The 16,854-nt window shown below is 62.4% G+C and overlaps 1 protein-coding gene across 1 annotated transcript; it reads left to right on the top strand.

Moving 5' to 3' along the window:
* The first annotated feature begins 5,119 nt into the window (after nucleotides 1-5,119).
* Nucleotides 5,120-16,779, top strand: CTSD (cathepsin D). The gene is made up of 9 exons (XM_039470402.2): nucleotides 5,120-5,293; nucleotides 7,793-7,952; nucleotides 9,576-9,699; nucleotides 10,113-10,231; nucleotides 11,628-11,860; nucleotides 14,127-14,249; nucleotides 15,137-15,281; nucleotides 15,361-15,459; nucleotides 15,901-16,779. Exons 1-9 carry the CDS (start codon nucleotides 5,226-5,228, stop codon nucleotides 16,066-16,068), a joined length of 1,239 nt encoding a protein of 412 aa, XP_039326336.1. The 5' UTR covers nucleotides 5,120-5,225; the 3' UTR covers nucleotides 16,069-16,779.
* The last annotated feature ends 75 nt before the right edge of the window (nucleotides 16,780-16,854 follow it).

Genomic DNA, 16,854 nt, shown 5'->3' with positions numbered 1-16,854 from the left:
GGAGTCTTGCTCTGTTGCCTGGAGTGCAGTGGCACAATCTCGACTCACTGCAACCTTCACCTTCCAAGCTCAAGTGATTCTCCTGCCTCAGCATCTCGAGTAGCTGGTATTATAGATGCCAGCCACCACACCCGGCTAATTTTTGTATTTTTGGTAGAGACAAGGTTTCACCACATTGGCCTGGCTGGGCACGAGCTCCTGGCCTCAAGTGATCTGCCCACCTTGGCCTCCCAAAGTACTGGCATTACGGGCATGAGCCACCATGTCCAGCCTCAAGCCTCTAACCTCTTAAAGCAGGGAGTCTCCTGGGCTCAGTCCCTAGACTTCTTCTATTCTCTAGCTACACTCAGCCATAGTGCCATCCAATCTCATCATCAAAACACAGGGCACTGATGTCCATCTCATGTCCGTCTCAGCTCGGACCTCTCCCCAGACTCACAACTCAGATCGCTGCTGCCATGCAAAAGAATCACCCACTGCCCCACAGGCTTCGACTCAACCTGAAACATCCAAAATTGAGCTCCTGGCCTTCCTCCCCAAGCCTCTTCCCTCTGCGTCTGCTCCCATCTCAGCCAATAAAAGGCCATCCTTCCAGGGTTTTGGGTAGGGCGTGGAATGTCAGTATTGACTCCTCCATCACACACCATTCGCCTAATTCGTAACCACCCAAAGGGTTCACCTTGCTAGACAGTGTCAATTCATCAAGATGGGTATTTCAATAGAGTAATTCACACAGAGCCAGCTGTGTGGGAGACTGGAGTTTTATTAGTACTCAAATCAGTTTCCCCAAACATTTGGGGACTAGAGTTTTTAAGGATAACTTGGTGGGTGAGGGGAAGCCAGTGAGCCAGGAGTGCTGATTGGTTAGGGATGAAATCACGGGGAGTCGGAGCCGTCTTTGGGAGCTGAGTCAGTTCCTGGGTGGGGGGGGCCACAAGACCGGATGGGCCAGTTTATCGATCTGGGTGATGCCAGCCGGTCCATCAAGTGCAGGATCTGCAAAATATCTTAATCTCTGATCTTAGCAGCAGTTTAGGGAGGGTCAGAATCCTGTAGCCTCCAGCTGCACAACTGCCTAAACCATCATTTCTAATCTGCGGCTAATGTTAGTCCTACAAAGGTCATCTAGACCCCAGGCAAGAAGGAGGTCTCCTTTGGGAAAGGGCTGTTACCGTCTTTGTTTAAACTGTAAACTAAGTTCCTCTCAAAGTTAGTTCAGCCTATGCCCAGGAATGAACAAGGACGGCTTGAGATCGGAAGGAAGATGGAGTTGGTTAAGGTCGAGCTCTGTCACTGGCTCAGTCATAATTCTGCAGAGACAGTTTCAAATCCACCTGGAAATCCTCTGGCTCTACCTCAACAGTGCGTCCGGAGTCTCACCCCTGCTTACTCTCTCTCTCTGAACTCAGAGGCTTTCTCTCCTCCCCACCTCCAGGCCAGCTCCCTCTGTTTTGTGGCCCCTGCTCCGTTTGGCGTCAGTGGCTCCTGGCAGGCCTTTGGATGCTCATCACCTCCTTCAAGTCTGATTAGAAGGCCGAGCACAGTAGCTCACGCCTGTAATCCCAGCACTTTGGGAGGCCAAGGCAGGTGGATCACCTGAGGTCAGGAGTTCGAGACCAGCCTGGCCAACATGACAAAATCCCATCTCTACTAAATATACAAAAATTAGCCAGGTGTGACAGCGGGCGCCCAGCTACTTGGGAGGCTGAGGCTGGAGAATCGCTTGAATCTGGGAGGCAGAGGTGGCAGTGAGCGCAGATGGTGCCACTGCACTCTAGCCTGGGCAGCAGAATGAAACTCCATCTCAAAAAATACACATCTGATTAGAAGAGGCCTCTCTTCTCACAGCAACATCCTCTGTCACTCCCTGTGCCCTGCAGCAGCCTCCTCCTTGGCACGAGCCACCCCCCAAGCCCTGTGTGGGCCACCCATTTCATTTTGACATCTGCCCGTCCACACACCTCCCCACCCCACCCGTGCCTAGCTATGAACACACGACGGCGGGAATTTGTCTGTTGTTCGCTCGTGGTAGGTGCCCGAGACTCCCATGTGGAGTGAGTGTGAAGACGCTCAGGGCCCCTGAGGGACTGAGCTGCCCCGCAGACCCTTCTCACTGTGGGGCTCAGCTTTCCCCGGGGAGACGCGCCCCCAGCCCTTGCCTGCCCCTGCTAGGAGGTGTCGGAACGCAGCGGGCACCCAGGAAGTCCAACTCCTTCTCTGCCCCTTCTCTCTCGGGCACTTTGCGATCCTCTGATTTCCCGACTCTCCAAACAGCCAGGAGGGAGCCAGAGGGGTCACGAACCCCGACCTGTGGCCGGTTTCCCAGGGGGAAGCTTGGGGCCCCTCCCTGGTGGGAGGCTCAAAGGGTGGGGATAACAGAGGCTGGCCAGAGCCTGAGCCTGGCCCCCACCTTCACCTCCTCTCTCCAGGTGGGCTACGCACCCCAGAGCCCATGTCCCTGCAGCGTGCGGTCAGCGTGAGGGCGAGAAAGACGAAGAAGGGTCTCTTCCCCTGCACTCTGCCAGACGGCAGGGCTGGCTGGCTGCTCGGGCTCAGAACCCCTCCGGTGAGAGGCTGTGAACGGGAGGCAGGGCCCAGGCACAGCCACTGGCCGCCACGATGACCGGGCTTGGGGAAGTTATAGAAAAGGTGGGAATCCCAGTCCCGCCCGCTGAGAGCCACAGAACCCTGCGGCCTCAGTCAGGCGGGGTGGGGACCGGCTACCTCACAGGGAGCTGGAGGAGCCAACGCACCCCGACGGGGAGCCCGGGAAGCGTCCTTCACTGGGGCCTAGGGGCCTTCCTGCCACCTCCTTGGAGGGGCCTTCCTGCCGTTTAGCACATTCCCTAGTTCCATTTCCTTTTCGACTGGGACGTGTCTGAAATTTGTCCCAATGTCCCTTCCCTACGTACAGCGGCCCTGCCTCCCGCTGGGCTGCGTGCTCCAGGGCATCTGCGTGCTCCAGGGCACCCTCCCCTCCAACAGGCCTAACTCGGGCCTGATTCAGCCCCCCACGCCACACAGGACCAGGGCACAAGAGAAAGGTGAGGTCCTGGGGCAGCTGTCACCATGGCCTCTGCAGGCTCAGTGTTGGGAGACCCAGCTTCTGGCCTGGTTCCACTGTGCTGCTTTGGGGTCGGGGCCTAGAGGGACAGTACCGAGTTAGAGACAGGCTTCGAGGGACAGTGCCACGTTGGAGACAGGGCTGGAGGAACAGTCCCATGTTGGAGACAGGATTCCAGGAATAGTGCCACGTTGGAGACGGGATTCTAGGGACAGTGCCATGTTGAAGATGGGGCTCGAGAGACAATGCCACATTGGAGATGGGGTTCCAGGGACAGTGCCTCATTGAAGATGGGGCTGGAGGGACCGTGCCACTCTGGAGATGAGCCTCCTGGGACAGTGCCACGTTGGAGATGGGATTCCAGGGACAGTGCCACGTTGGAGGCGGGATTCCAGGAATAGTGCCACGTTGGAGACGGGATTCCACGGACAGTGCCACGTTGGAGATGGGATTCCAGGAATAGTGCCACGTTGGAGTAGGGATTCCAGGGATAGTGCCACATTGGAGACAGGGTTCCAGGGACAGTGCCACATTGCAGATGGGGCTGGAGGAACAGTGCCACGTTGGAGACGGGGTTCTAGGGACAGTGCCATGTTGAAGATGGGGCTCGAGGGACAGTGTCACGTTGGAGATGGGCAAGTCTGGGCCAAGGGAAGAGGGCCCAGGGTGGCCAAGACAGGGTGCAATGAGGTGCTGCTTGGACAGGGGCACTTGAGAGCAAGGCTGAGTTCCATCTGGGTACCCTGGGTATAGGGAGTGCTGATGAAAAAAAAACAAACACTGTAAAATATTTGAAGATATTTATTCTGAGCAAGTGTGAGGACCCTGACCTGGGAGACCCTCTCAGGAGGTTCTGAGAATATGTGACCAAGGTGGGTGGGGAACAGCTTGCTTTTATACATTTTTTAAAAATTTTCAATTTTTTTTTGGTAGAGACAGGGTCCTGCCATGTTGCCTGGGCTGACCTCAAACTTGGGCCCCCGTTGTCCTCTGAATATGCAGGGATTATAGGCAAGAGTCTCCATGCCTGGCCTGGTTTTATGTATTTTATGGAAACATGTTACAGACCAAAACCATAAGTCAACAGAGTCTGGGAGACATCGGTTCAGCCTGGAAACAGGGTTGGCAGGGGTGGCTTCCAGGTCACAGGGGATTCAAAGATTTCCTGATTGCTAAGTGGCTGAAAGAAAGTTATAAAGCATTAAAGTCGGCCAGGTGCAGTGGCTCACGCCTGTAGTCCCAGCACTTTGGGAGGCCAAGGCGGGAGGATTACCTGAGGTCATATGTTTGAGACCAGCATGGCCAACATGGTGAAACCCCATCTCTACTAAAAATACCAAAAAAAAAAAAAAAAAAAAAAAATTACAGGCACGTGCCTGTAATCCCAGCTACTTCGGCGGCTGATGCGTACAAAAGCTTGAAACCCAAGGAGATAGAGGTAGCATTGAACCGAGATCGCGCCACTGCACTCCAGACGGGCCAACAGAGTGAGACTCTGTCTCACATCAAAAAAAAAAAAAAAAAAAGAAAGAAAGAAACGCGGGGTGCGGTAGCTCAAGCCTGTAATTCCAGCACTTTGGGAGGCCGAGGCGGGTGGATCACCTGAGGTCAGGAGTTCAAGACCAGCATGGCCATCATGGTGAAACCCCATATTTAGAAGAAAGAAAGAAAAGAATTTAACTTTGGTTTGCAAGAGGCTTTCAGAGCGGGGGCCTGGGAGCGTCTCGGAGCGGGACGAGGGGGCGCCGGGAGGAGCAGGTGCAGGGGCCCGGAGCGCAGCGCCCTGGACAGGTGCAGGCCTGGGCGCGCCGCGGCGGCCGGGACAGGGGTCACCCGCGGGGCCCTCCAGGGCGGGCCGCCCCACACCCCCGGGCCAGGCGGAAAGGGGAATCCTTCAGTCTCCAGAAGCTGCGCCGGGTTGACCCCGCTCGAGCGGGTTGGGGGGCGGTGGGCGTGGCGGGCGCCCTCCCGAGCGCTGTGCGCGTGCGCAGGGGGTCGCCCCGCCCAGACTCCGCCCCTTCCCCGCCCCGCGCACGCCGGCCGCGCCCACGTGACCGGCCCGGGTGCAAACACGCGGGTCACCTGACCCGGCCCAACTGCGCCGTCATCCCGGTATAAGCGCGCGGCCTCGGCGACCCGCTCGGACCCTGCCACCGCCGCCATGCAGCCCCTCTGCTTCCTGCTGCTCGCCCTCGGCCTGCTGGCTGCACCCGCCGCCGCGCTCGTCAGGTGAAACCTCGCGGGCGGGGCTCACAGGACGGGCAGGAGGCGCGGCGCCGAGGTCCCGGGGCCTGTGGTGACTCCCGCGCTCCCCTGGGACCCCCACGAGCCCCTTGCGGCCCCGCAGCCCCGCCCCGGAATGCACCTGTGTCCCCTGCGCGGCCTCCTGCACTGCCCACCCGCCTGTGGGGCGCCGGGCTCCGGAGGTGCAGGGGACCCCGTGCCACCCTGGGGTGTACCTTGAGGGGCCAGGGGGAGGCATGAGGACGGCGGACTGACCGCAGCCACCCCCGGGACGGGGCGAGGGGAGGTAGTGCTCATTCGGGACAGGTGGAATTCGGGTGTGTACTGAGCGCCCTTGTTGCTGGAGAGCTAGCTTCAGGTCCCCGAGTCTGGGCGAGTCCATTTCCTTAGGGACCTCTTTACCATCTGTGAACTGAGGGCTTTAAAAGTTTGCTTCAGCAGCTCGTATCACAGGCCCTGGCCTGGGAGGCCCCTCAGGACTTTAGGAACCCCCATGTCCCTGGGAGAGGAGGAGGCATGGCGAGTGGGCCGGCTCACCTACCCCGGGCCTGGGGCTGTGCTGCTGTGAGGCCCACACCCTCCTCAGGTCGAGCCCCTGTGCCAGGTGAGGCCTCGGACTGGGCCTGGATGGGCTGGGGCCCTGGCCTGCCTACCGGCTGGGCAGAGAAGGGCCGTGCTGCGGTCTGTTTCAATGGACTCCTTCCCCAGCCCTTACAAGGCAGCCTGCACCCCCAGCAGGGGTATGGTGACCCACCCGACCGGACCCCGGCCCCACCCTTGCTCTGCACCTTTGTGGGAGATGTGGGATCTGTGGCGAGTCCCCTGCCCCTGGGCAGGTGGGGGAGGTCAGAAGGCTTCAGGGTCTGGAGCTGGCTGGGCCAGCAGGAGCAGGGGGTTGGGTAGGACTGAGCCTCACCAAAGTCTGTGGGGAACGGCTCGGGGGCGGGTAGCCCCAATTAAAGTCATTGTTGGGGAGCAGCCACAAGCCTGAGCCTGCCCTGCCCTTGCCAGCCCTATCTACACACCTCCCCTCTCCAAGGAGTGCAGACCGCAGTGGAGAAACAAACCCGGGGCTTCTGGAGGGCGGGATAGCTGAATCCAAGCCTTGACCTGATCCCAACTCCCGTGCAACTGATACCATTACACCTGCGTCCCGGGTCCCTGGAGGGCGTGTCCCTCCCCCAGGGCAGAACCTGAGGCTCTTCCAGCCCACTGCTCTTAAGCAATAATCCCATCTTCCTGCACCGCGCCCTCTCCTGCCAGAAAAAGCCAGCTTTGACCTTGGGCTCCCAAGTCCCTGGGGCAGGAGAGAGGTTTTTATCCAAGTGATTAAAAGCCCAGGGGGGCTTCCTTGGAACAAGGAGTAGGTTCACACAAAGGGGAAGGCCAGGGACCCCTCACTCTGCTGTCAGCTTCCTGGGTATAGAGCTAGGACCCCTGACCTCAGTCTGGAGCTCCCTCCTGCACGGTGACCAGCAGCGTCCCGGGTGGCAGGGCTCTGGAGAGGTACCCTGAGTGCAGCTATCGGGGGAGCCAGGGTGGTGGGTGGGAGAGCACAGAAGCCTCTAAGCCAGGCGTCCCCAAACTTTTTACACAGGGGGCCAGTTCACTGTCCCTCAGACCGTTGGAGGGCCGCCACATACTGTGCTCCTCTCACTGACCACCAATGAAAGAGGTGCCCCTTCCTGAAGTGTGGCAGGGGGCCAGATAAATGGCCTCAGGGGGCCGCATGCGGCCCCGCGGGCTGTAGTTTGGGGACGCCTGCTCTAAGGCCTCAGGTACAGTTCTGGACCTCATGCAGCCACCATGGGGTGAGGAGAGGGGCGGATGTACAGAAATGGGTGTGGGATGAGGGCGCTGGGCAGCCACAGGGTCCAGGTGGAAGAGGACAGGTAGTCAAGGAGGGCTTCTGGAGGTAGCTTGGAGGGCCCATCTGATGGCCAGAGGCGGCCACGTGGGAGGTCAGGCAGAGCTGTCAGTGCCGGCCTGGAGGTGAAACCACCTCAGTTCGGGTGGGTGGGGGGCGAGCAGGTGTGACGGGGCCGGGTACAGTGGGCTGCCTCAGAGCACTTTGGGCAGGAGTGACAGGTGCCTGCCAGCACTCTGAGTATCCATGCTGGCCTCCATCCCGGAAGAGAGCGGCACAGGTGCAGAGGGAGGACGGGAGCCCCTTGGGGTCCTTGGAGCCTCTGGAATGGCTGAGGAGAGGCGGGGTGGGCACACTGGCCCCTAGATTGGGTGTGTGGGCTGGGGTGGGTGGCAGGTGACCACGTAGGACGGTGTGGCCTGTGCAACCTGGGGGGGTGATGGGCCCTGTTCACTGACGTGGGAGCTGGGCCAGCAGCTTCCAGGTGACAGGCAGGAGTTTGGTTTTGGCCGTGGTGACTTTGAGATCCCCAGGGGCCTCCGGGTGGACGCGCAGTGTTGGTGGCCTCAGCTATAGGCAGGAGGGCCTCCCTGATATGCCCTGACCCTGGTTGACAGAATCCCACTGCACAAGTTCACGTCCATCCGCCGGACCATGTCGGAGATGGGGGGCCCTGTGGAGGACCTGATCGTTAAGGGCCCCATCTCAAAGTACTCCCAGGCGATGCCGACTGCGCCCGGGGGGCCGGTTCCCGAGATACTCAAGAACTACATGGACGTGAGTATGGAAGCTTAGCCCTGCTGGAAGTGGAGCTGCGCTCCGGACAGCCCCGTGGGAGGGTGGGAACCACTCCCCACCCCCTGTTCTCAGCAGTGCAGCTGAGTGGGCGGGGCGGTGTACTGGCTCAGCCGCACTCCTCTGCCCCATCCTGGAACCTCTTGCTCTGGTTCAGGGTCTTGGTCCCTGCTCAGGGCTGGGAGGGTGATGAGCGGAGCCCTCTGCCCTCGCTGCTAGCTCGCTCACAGGGTCCTTGGGCCTGCTTGGGTGTGGCTGGCTGCCCTGGAGCCTGTCGTGACTGCTGTCCAGCCAGAAGGCCTGTGGTGACTTGGGGCCCCTCCCCAGCCTCTCACCATCTTCATCCCCTAGCAGCAGCCCGTACTGTGTCCACTGCTCCTTCAGGGGGAACCAGGGTCCAAGCTGGGCGGCTCCCAGGTGGAGCACCGGGAGTGCTCTTGGTCAGCCTCATCCCAGCTCTGAGGGGTCAGTTCAGGGCCAGGGCCTGTGGTCCAGCCTCGGGGCTCTGGCCCACTGTGGGGGGCCTTGCCCTCTCTCCCACTTGGCCCAAGTCCTGGCTGTGACAGGAAGCCCAAGACTCACAGGCATGTGACTGGGTGGGGGGGCCCTGAGGGGAGCCGGGGACTGTGTTCCTGGTCCCGACTGGTCAGTTCCTGATCGCTCAAGCATGTGAGCAAGCAGATGCATGCACACACACGCACATGGAGAATTGCTGAGTCCCCCTAAGCCCCGCCGGCCCCGGCCCGTGGTCACCTCTGTGGGGCCATGAGTCAGCAGCTGCTGCCACTCTGGGAAGCCAGGCAGTTGGAGACACACTGGGCAGGGCTGGTGCCAGGAATCTGGTGGCTCACGGTGGCCCAGGCGCCACTAGTGGGGGATGTGGGTGCCCAGGCGACCCTCCTACTCTCTGCTCCCTGAGAGGCTCAGCGGGTATGGGACCCCTTGTATTTGCATGATCCCTGGGTCAGCACCCCCAGCTGCCCCTGCTTTCCCCGTGTACACATGGGGAAACTAAGGCCCTGGGCTGTGAAGGCAGGGTTGCTGGGTAGGGAGTGACTCCAAGGCTTGCCTTCTCCCCTTGACCAGCTGAAACCCTCCCCCTGGAAGCCCTCCAGGCTTGGGGTTGGCCCTGGAAGGCAGGGCAGGCACTGAGGCACCCAGAATCAGAACCTGACATGGCCCCAACCCGGAGAGGAAGTCACTTCCCATCTCAGGCCCTGGACCCTGGGACACCAGGGGAGTCTTCCAGGCACGCCTTTCCTGCACCCAGGGCTCAGGCTGAGGCCACATCTGTCCCCACCCTGGCTTGACTTCTTGCCTTCTTTTCTGTGGGGAAGTCCTCAGCCTCAGCGTGTATTGGGCAGGGTTAGGGGTCTGGAGACCCCAAGGGCCTGTGGGCACGAGGACCTTGGGCTGAGGACCTGGCCCGTCTTCCTGCAGGCTGAGCAGGTGGGAGCCGGTGGCTATTGGCAGGTGTGGAACCCGTGATCCCTCCCTCCAGCATGGGCCTTCAGGGCCTGGCCCTGGGGACAGCTGGGTCTTCCGAGGCCCCGTGGGGAGATGGGGCCCCCTCCACCATCCCTGACGGACCCTGTCCCCTGTCAGGCCCAGTACTACGGGGAGATTGGCATCGGGACTCCCCCACAGTGCTTCACGGTCGTCTTCGACACGGGCTCCTCCAATCTGTGGGTCCCTTCCATCCACTGCAAACTGCTGGACATTGCTTGCTGTGAGTCACCCACCTGGCCCCATCTCCCTTGCCCTTCCGGGATGTCACCTCAGGGATGCCTCAGGAGTCACTTGGGCAAGTGCTTCTCCTGCCTCTGGGCCCCGTGAGCCAGGCCAGCCCCCTACCCCGTCCCAGGCACTGGCTTTCTGGGTGAACCACCCAGAGCCGTGGTCTTGCTCTCGGCAGCACTGAGGCCAGGGCGGCCACAGAGGGAGCCAGCTGTGGCTGGGAGGGAGGCCCGGGGTCACAGCCCACAGTCCCGAGGCTCTGGCGTGGACGGGTCTGGTATCCCCTCCACATCCCACCCTGAGGATGCAGCTCGGGGTGGGTTCCATGGTAGATTGAGGGGATGGGAGGGCCGTGGCTGTGGCATGGCTGCAGGGTGACTGGCAGCCCCTTCTCCCCCGGGGCAGGGATCCACCACAAGTATAACAGTGCCAAGTCCAGCACCTACGTGAAGAATGGCACCTCCTTCGACATCCACTACGGCTCGGGCAGCCTCTCCGGGTACCTGAGCCAGGACACCGTGTTGGTGAGTCCCTCTGGGGCCTCTCCGGGAACTTGAGGGCGCCAGGGTGTGGGGTTCACCCCTCGTGGGCATGTGATTGAAAGGGAGGGCTCTCAGCAGGTGGCCGGGGCGGTCAGCAGGGTGAGGAGGGGGTAGGAGGTGGCTGTTGGCCAGCAGGAGGGTGGGAGGTGGGGAGAACTTTGTGAGGAGGAGCCTGGAATGATCTGGTCGAGTGCAGGCTGGAAGGACAGCCTTGAACCCGGGGCGGGGGGTGCAGGGCCAGGTGCCCCAGAGTCAGGCCACAGTGAGTGGGAGGGAGGCCAGGGCAGATTGACTGGGCTGTTTGGCACATCGGGTTTGAGGTGCCAGCAGTTGTTGAGGGCCGGGGCTGGGGCTGAGGGGTTGGGAGGCTCGGGGGTGGGAAGATGGGCCAGGAACCTGCTGTGGGGGCTGCTGGCAGAGAGGCACCTGCGGGAGCCTGGGAAGGAATGGGAGGCTGAGCAGCAGTGGCAGTTGGGGGCCCCGCCTGCCTTCTGCTGTCCCCAGGGCTCAGGACAGAGGGGCTCCCTGCCCAGGGTGAGGGCGAGCTGGCCCCTGACGCCCTGCCTGGGCCTCAGTGAGTTCTCACCTCGGAGCTGCCGGCTGGGGTGGGCAGGGCCAAGGGGTTCAGGAGCTCTGGGAGGATGACACAGGTCCCAGCTCTGGAGCGGGCCAGGAGGGCGGCAGAGCTCCCCTTCAGGGCCAGGGCCTGGGAAGAGGGGCCCTTCCTCCAGCTGGACCTGCTCCTAGCAGTCCCTGCCAGGCTGGGGTCCAGGTCAGTCCTGGGGGCTCCTCGGGCCCCTCTCTTCCCTGGGCCCTGCTCCGCCTGAACGGGAAGTTACCCCATCTGCCCCCTTCCGCCCCGTCCGCCTGGTGTCAGCCTCAAGCAGCCGTTTTCTTCCCACATCCTGCTGTGGCGTGTTCTCTCTGCAGCCTCATCCAGGGCTGGGGGAGGGAACAGGCAGAGAAGGGGAGGGGGGCAGCATGGCTGAGTCTGGGCTGGGGTCGGCGGGTTCCCCATCTCTCGGGCTTCTAGCCCAGGCTGTCTCTTGTTCTCAAGGCTGAGGGCAGGAGCAGAGCAGGACCTGCCCGGCGTCGGTGCTGGGAACCAGAGGTCGGAGCAGGAAGCAGAGCCAGGGGCCTGCCCGTCTGTGCCCCCGCCTGTTCCCATCTCATTCAAACCAAGCCTGCCGCACCCCGTGTCCCCATCCCCAGCTGTGTGCAGCTCAGGGCTCTCAGCCCTTTCTTCTGGGCCCTCTGGGCCCTGGCGTGTGTGATGAGGGGCATCCTTTGAGCTGGGTTTTGTAGCACAGCCTCGAGCCCAGGGAGGCGTGCAGGGCTCAGCCTGTCTGCGGCCCGCTGACCCTGCCCTGGCCTGCAGGTGCCCTGCCGTCCATCGTCGTCAGCCTCTGCCCTGGGTGGTGTCAAGGTGGAGAGGCAGGTCTTTGGGGAGGCCACCAAGCAGCCGGGCATCACCTTCATCGCAGCCAAGTTTGACGGCATCCTGGGCATGGCCTATCCCCGCATCTCTGTCAACAACGTGCTGCCGGTCTTCGACAACCTCATGCAGCAGAAGCTGGTGGACCAGAACATCTTCTCCTTCTACCTGAACAGGTGGCCCGTGGGTTCCCTCTTTCCTCCTGCTCACCTCGCTCAGCGTGGCCAGGAGCCTCCTGGGCACCCCCACTCCGCGCTGCTCCCTCCCTGCTGCTGTGGCCACAGCTCCTGACCTCTGACCTCAGGGCACCCGGGAGGCAGGGGTGCTGCCCCTCTGTGGAGGAGTAAGCAGCATCGCAGAGAAAGCTGTTTGGCGGAGGTCTCCCGGTGGGAGGGGCTTGGGCCGGGCCGTGGGTCCTCAGACCTTGGCTGGCTGCCGAGGCATCTCTCCAGTGAGAACAGCCCCAGGTCAGGGGCGTGGCAGTTCCTCTTGGTTCAGTGCCTGGTGCTCCCCGGACCTGGTGATGGGCACATGTGATCCTGGTCCCGGGGTTGCTGATGGTGGAGAGGGGGCCTGGTGTCCAGGGGTCTGGGGCTGTCTGGGGAGGTGACCTTGGGTGGGCACGGGTCCCCGGCACCATGTGGCGGGCTGCTCTGTAGGCGTCCCAGCGGGTGCTGGCTGCCCTCTAGGGAGCATAGGGGGACTCTTCCTTCTGGGATAAGGGTCCCCAGGACCCCCACCTGTATCTGCTGCTCCAGCGTTTGTCACCCGTGGTCAGGTGACCTTGGGACCTCAGCCTCTGTTGGTTTACTCTTCTCAGGCAGACCTGAGTTGGGGTTCCCAGGAGGAGGGGTGGCTGGGATTGGAGACTTGCTTTGGGGGTGGGCAGCCTGTCAGCCAGCGGCCTCCCACCCTGAGCTGTGCCTGGTCACTGCCCCACTCTCCAGGGCTGATGTGGGCAGTTCACGTGGCTCACATGGCACGTGGAGTCTCCGGGCCTGACTGCTGACCTTGGTGCACTTCCAGCAGAATTCCGGCTGTCATCCTGGCCTGGCTCTTTGCTCTGTCCCTTGCCCAGGCAGTGAATACTCCATAGCAACACCCTGGGCAAAGCTGGTCACTAGAGGCCAGGACACAGGTGAACCGGCTGGGTCATTTCTCCAGGAGTCTTGGGGCACGGGAGAGGCTGTGAGGGGAAGAGGGGTACCCTCAGAAAAGGAGGGCACGCAGGCATGAGTGCCCATGACTGGGAGGGGGCACACAGCGTGACTGTCCAGGTGGGGGAGGGGCCCTCAGGCATGAATGCCTGCATGAGTGCGAGAGTGGGGGAAGGGACACAGGCTGAGCGCCCAAGTAGGAGAGGGCGCACGGAGTGAGTGTCCATGTGGGGAGGGAGCACACAGGTGTGAGCGCCCAGGAGGGAGGGACACAGAGTGAGTGTCCACATGGGGGAGGGGCCTGTGGGGAGGGGAGGGGCATGCAGGTGTGAGTGCCCAGGTGCGGTCCCCAGGCAGTGGCTGGGGCAGGAAGTGAAGCCGGGCAGGGGTGAGGGTCTGAGGGCTTGGAAAAGCAGTTTTGGCCGCGGAGAGTGTGGGGTGAGAAGCTGGAGAGGAGGCGCTGATCAGGTTTCTACACTTGGGATTGCAGAGCTGCTGACAGGAGGTGCAGGCCGAGGAGGGCAGAGTCCTGAGGCTGTTGGGAGGACTGGGTCAGGCCTGGTGCTGCCTCGTGGGGACTGGCAGCCCGATGGTGGCCAGCTTAGCTGCACATGCCCTGCTGGAATAGCAGAGCTGCCCCAGACAGGCAGAGCTTCTCTAACGGGACTGGCAGGATTTGCTGCATTGAAAGCTCGTTCGTGATGAGTGTTTAAAAACGAACCCCGACAGGGGCTGCAGGTCCCAGGAAGTGCAGTGCACTCCTGCCCAGGAGCGCCGCCATCGGTCTGGATGAGGGGGGGTGAGCCCACGTGGCCCGGTGCTGTGGGTGGAGGACGTTCCCAGGAGCTGCGGATGCTGAGGCCCCGGGGCCAGAAGGAGCCATCCCCGCTTCCTGGATTGTACCTTCTCCCCCTCCTGGAAGCCTCCCTTGTTTTTTTCTCAGACAGACAGACAGACAGGGTCCTTCCCGTTGGGCTCCTGGCATTCACTTCCTTGTCTGCCCCCAAGCTTTGCTCCTGAGCAGACCAGGAGAACCTGAGGGTTGAGGTCAGTCTCTTCTGGGGCAGGCTGGGCTCACAGTGGCCCACCGGAGTATGGGGCAGAGCCCCACCCTGGGAAGACGGGGGTCCATCTCTCCTGCCGTCTGGGCCTTTCCGTCCCTGCAGGCCCAGGAAGACCCCTCCTTCAGGAAGCTCTTTCTGATTGCCACATTGATCCCCGTACTCTTGACCAGGCATTGTGGGGGCTGTAGCAGCAGCTGACTCTCCCTTCCTTTTCCTCTCAGGGACCCAGACGCGCAGCCTGGGGGTGAGCTGATGCTGGGTGGCACAGACTCCAAGTATTACAAGGGTTCCCTGTCCTACCTGAACGTCACCCGCAAGGCCTACTGGCAGGTCCACATGGACCAGTGAGTATTGGCTGCAGTTGGCTCCCCTGGGTTCTGTGGGTGGGGGCAGCGTGCGAGGACCCTGGAGGACCCCCGGTTCTGCAGGTGGGGTGGGATGTTGGGGGGAGGGGTAGAGCTGGGCAAGAAAGAGATGGGGTCAGACCAGCCTCCATCCCTTCATCCCTCCGTCCCCTCCACCCGCCATCCCCCGTCCCCTCTGTCCTCCATGTCCCTCGTGTCCCCCGTCCCCCCGTCCCCTCCGTCCCCCCGTCTCCTCCAGCCCCTCCGTCCCTCTGTTTCCTCCGCAACTCTTCATGCCTTCCGTCCCTCTGTGACTCCATGACCTTTGGCCACTGGGGCTTCCCTCCTGTGAGAACATCACCCTGTCCCTCTGTCCCTCCATGACCTCCATCCCTTCCATGCTCCTCCATCCCTCTGTCTCCATCTCTATCCCCTCCATCCCTCCATGCCCCCGTCCCCCCCGTCCCCTCCATTCCCTCCGTCCCTCTGTCCCTCTGTCCCTCCGTCCCCTCCATCCCTCATCCCCTCCGTCCCTCCGTCCCTCCATGCGTCTCCATGCCTTCCATGCTCCTCCATTCCTGTTTCTCTTTGACCCCCCATGCCCCTCCATCCCTCTATCTCCGTCTCTTCTATCCCCTCCATCCCTCCATCCCTCCATCCCTTCCATGCCCTCCATGCCCCCCGTGCCCCTCACCACCACCTGAGGGTCTCCCACTCTCTGCCACTCTCCTTCTCTTCTCCCACCCCTCACCCTGGAGGGCCTACAGCCCCCTGTGCATCCAGCAGCCCAGAGAGGAGAGTGCCAGGGAGGGGCTCCCGGGGAGGGGCACTGGGCCCCCAGTGCACATTGTCATTGGGCATGGGCCTCACGCCTTGACTCCCCGCAGGGTGGAGGTAGCCAGCGGGCTGACCCTGTGCAAGGGGGGCTGTGAGGCCATTGTGGACACGGGCACGTCCCTCATGGTGGGCCCCGTGGACGAGGTGCGCGAGCTGCAGAAGGCCATTGGGGCTGTGCCGCTGATCCAGGGCGAGGTGAGCACTGGGGCTGGGGCTGGTGGGGTGGAGCCCCACGGCCACCACTGCCACCCTGACACTGCTTGGCCCCTCTCAGTACATGATCCCCTGTGAGAAGGTGTCCACCCTGCCCACGATCACACTGAAGCTGGGAGGCAAAGACTACAAGCTGTCCCCGGAGGACTACACACTCAAGGTGGGCAGGCCATGGGGGCGTGCCCCAGGTGAGCGGGCAGCAGGGGGAGGGGAGACACCCCAGGTGAGCGGGTGGAAGGGGGAGACACCCCAGGTGAGCGGGTGGAAGGGGGAGACACCCCAGGTGAGCGGGTGGAAGGGGGAGACACCCCAGGTGAGCGGGTGGAAGGGGGAGACACCCCAGGTGAGCGGGTGGAGGGGGGAAGGCGTTTCCCAGGTGAGCTGGCAGAGTGGGGGAAGGCACACCCCAGGTGAGTGGGCGGGAGCAGGGAGACACCCCAGGTGAGTGGGCAGAGTGGGGGTGCATGCTTCAGGTGAGCGGGCAGTTGTGGGGGCACACTCCAGGTGAGTGGGCAACAGGCGGGGGTGCCCGTGGCCTGGATGCCCAGGGCGGGTTGCAAGTGGTGCCAGGCTTGGGTGCTGACCACCAGCTCCATCCCAGGTGTCCCAGGCCGGGAAGACCATCTGCCTGAGCGGCTTCATGGGCATGGACATCCCGCCACCCAGCGGGCCACTCTGGATCCTGGGCGACGTCTTCATCGGCCGCTACTACACTGTGTTTGACCGAGACAACAACAGGGTGGGCTTCGCCCAGGCCACCCGCGTCTAGCTCCCGAGCCATCCAACCGCCAGCACAGAGACGGAGGAGGCCCCCGGCTCCCCCCATTCTCTCACACACACACACTCGCCCGCCCGTTGCCCGGGCGTCCTGGAGACTGGTGGCCCAAGCCCGACCTGGTTTGTTCTGTGGCTTCCCCTCCCTTGGGTCAGAAACACTGCCTGCCTGTCTGTCTGTCCGTCTGTCTGGAGGGGTGGAGCTGCTCCGGAGCACAGACCTGTTTCACGCACCGGGAAGTCCTCGGCCGAGCTCGGCAGCTGAGCGTGTACGTCCTGGGGCTCCCTTCGTCCAGGGAGTCCCCTCCTCAGCCCTACCCGAGGCCGCTGGGCTGAGCCTCCACCCTGCACCAGGCCGTCCTCCTCGACCCTCCCTTGGAAACCTGCCCTGCCCAAGGGCCCCTGTGCCCAGCTTGGGCCCAGCCGGGCTCTGCCACCCCTACCTGTCTAATGTTTTCGGCTCCGTTGAGGGTGAGGCCAGTGGAGGCCTAGGATGAGCTGGAAGGAGTGAGAGGCGACAGCCCACCTTGTGGTGGGTACAGGGTGGTTCTGGGACTCGGCCCGTCCCAGGGCCGTTCGGTGGCCTGGAGGTCAGGCCGGGACACGGGGCTGGCGCCTGCCTTCCTCTGCAGCTCACCCCTGCTGTCCTCCCCTTTGGCGGCCGAGAGCCCAGGCTGACCTGGAAATACAGCTGTTGGCCTCCCTCTGTGCTGCTGTGCTCTGTGCTCGGTGGGGGGGCAGCTCCAGCTTGAGATGGGAAAGGGGGTGGGTAGTGCGTAGC

This window comes from Saimiri boliviensis, chromosome 6 (genome assembly GCF_048565385.1).
Source record: "Saimiri boliviensis isolate mSaiBol1 chromosome 6, mSaiBol1.pri, whole genome shotgun sequence".
Classification (NCBI taxonomy): Eukaryota; Metazoa; Chordata; class Mammalia; order Primates; family Cebidae; genus Saimiri; species Saimiri boliviensis.
This window is presented reverse-complemented; position numbering and strand designations above follow the sequence as displayed.

Bases quoted from the DNA above. Each gene is read 5' to 3' on its own strand.
- CTSD (XM_039470402.2), top strand. From the start codon at position 5,226: ATGCAGCCCCTCTGCTTCCTGCTGCTCGCCCTCGGCCTGCTGGCTGCA. The intron at 10,232-11,627 runs GTGAGTCCCTCT...CCTGGCCTGCAG, and splicing joins TGAGCCAGGACACCGTGTTG to GTGCCCTGCCGTCCATCGTC. The intron at 14,250-15,136 runs GTGAGTATTGGC...GACTCCCCGCAG, and splicing joins TGGCAGGTCCACATGGACCA to GGTGGAGGTAGCCAGCGGGC.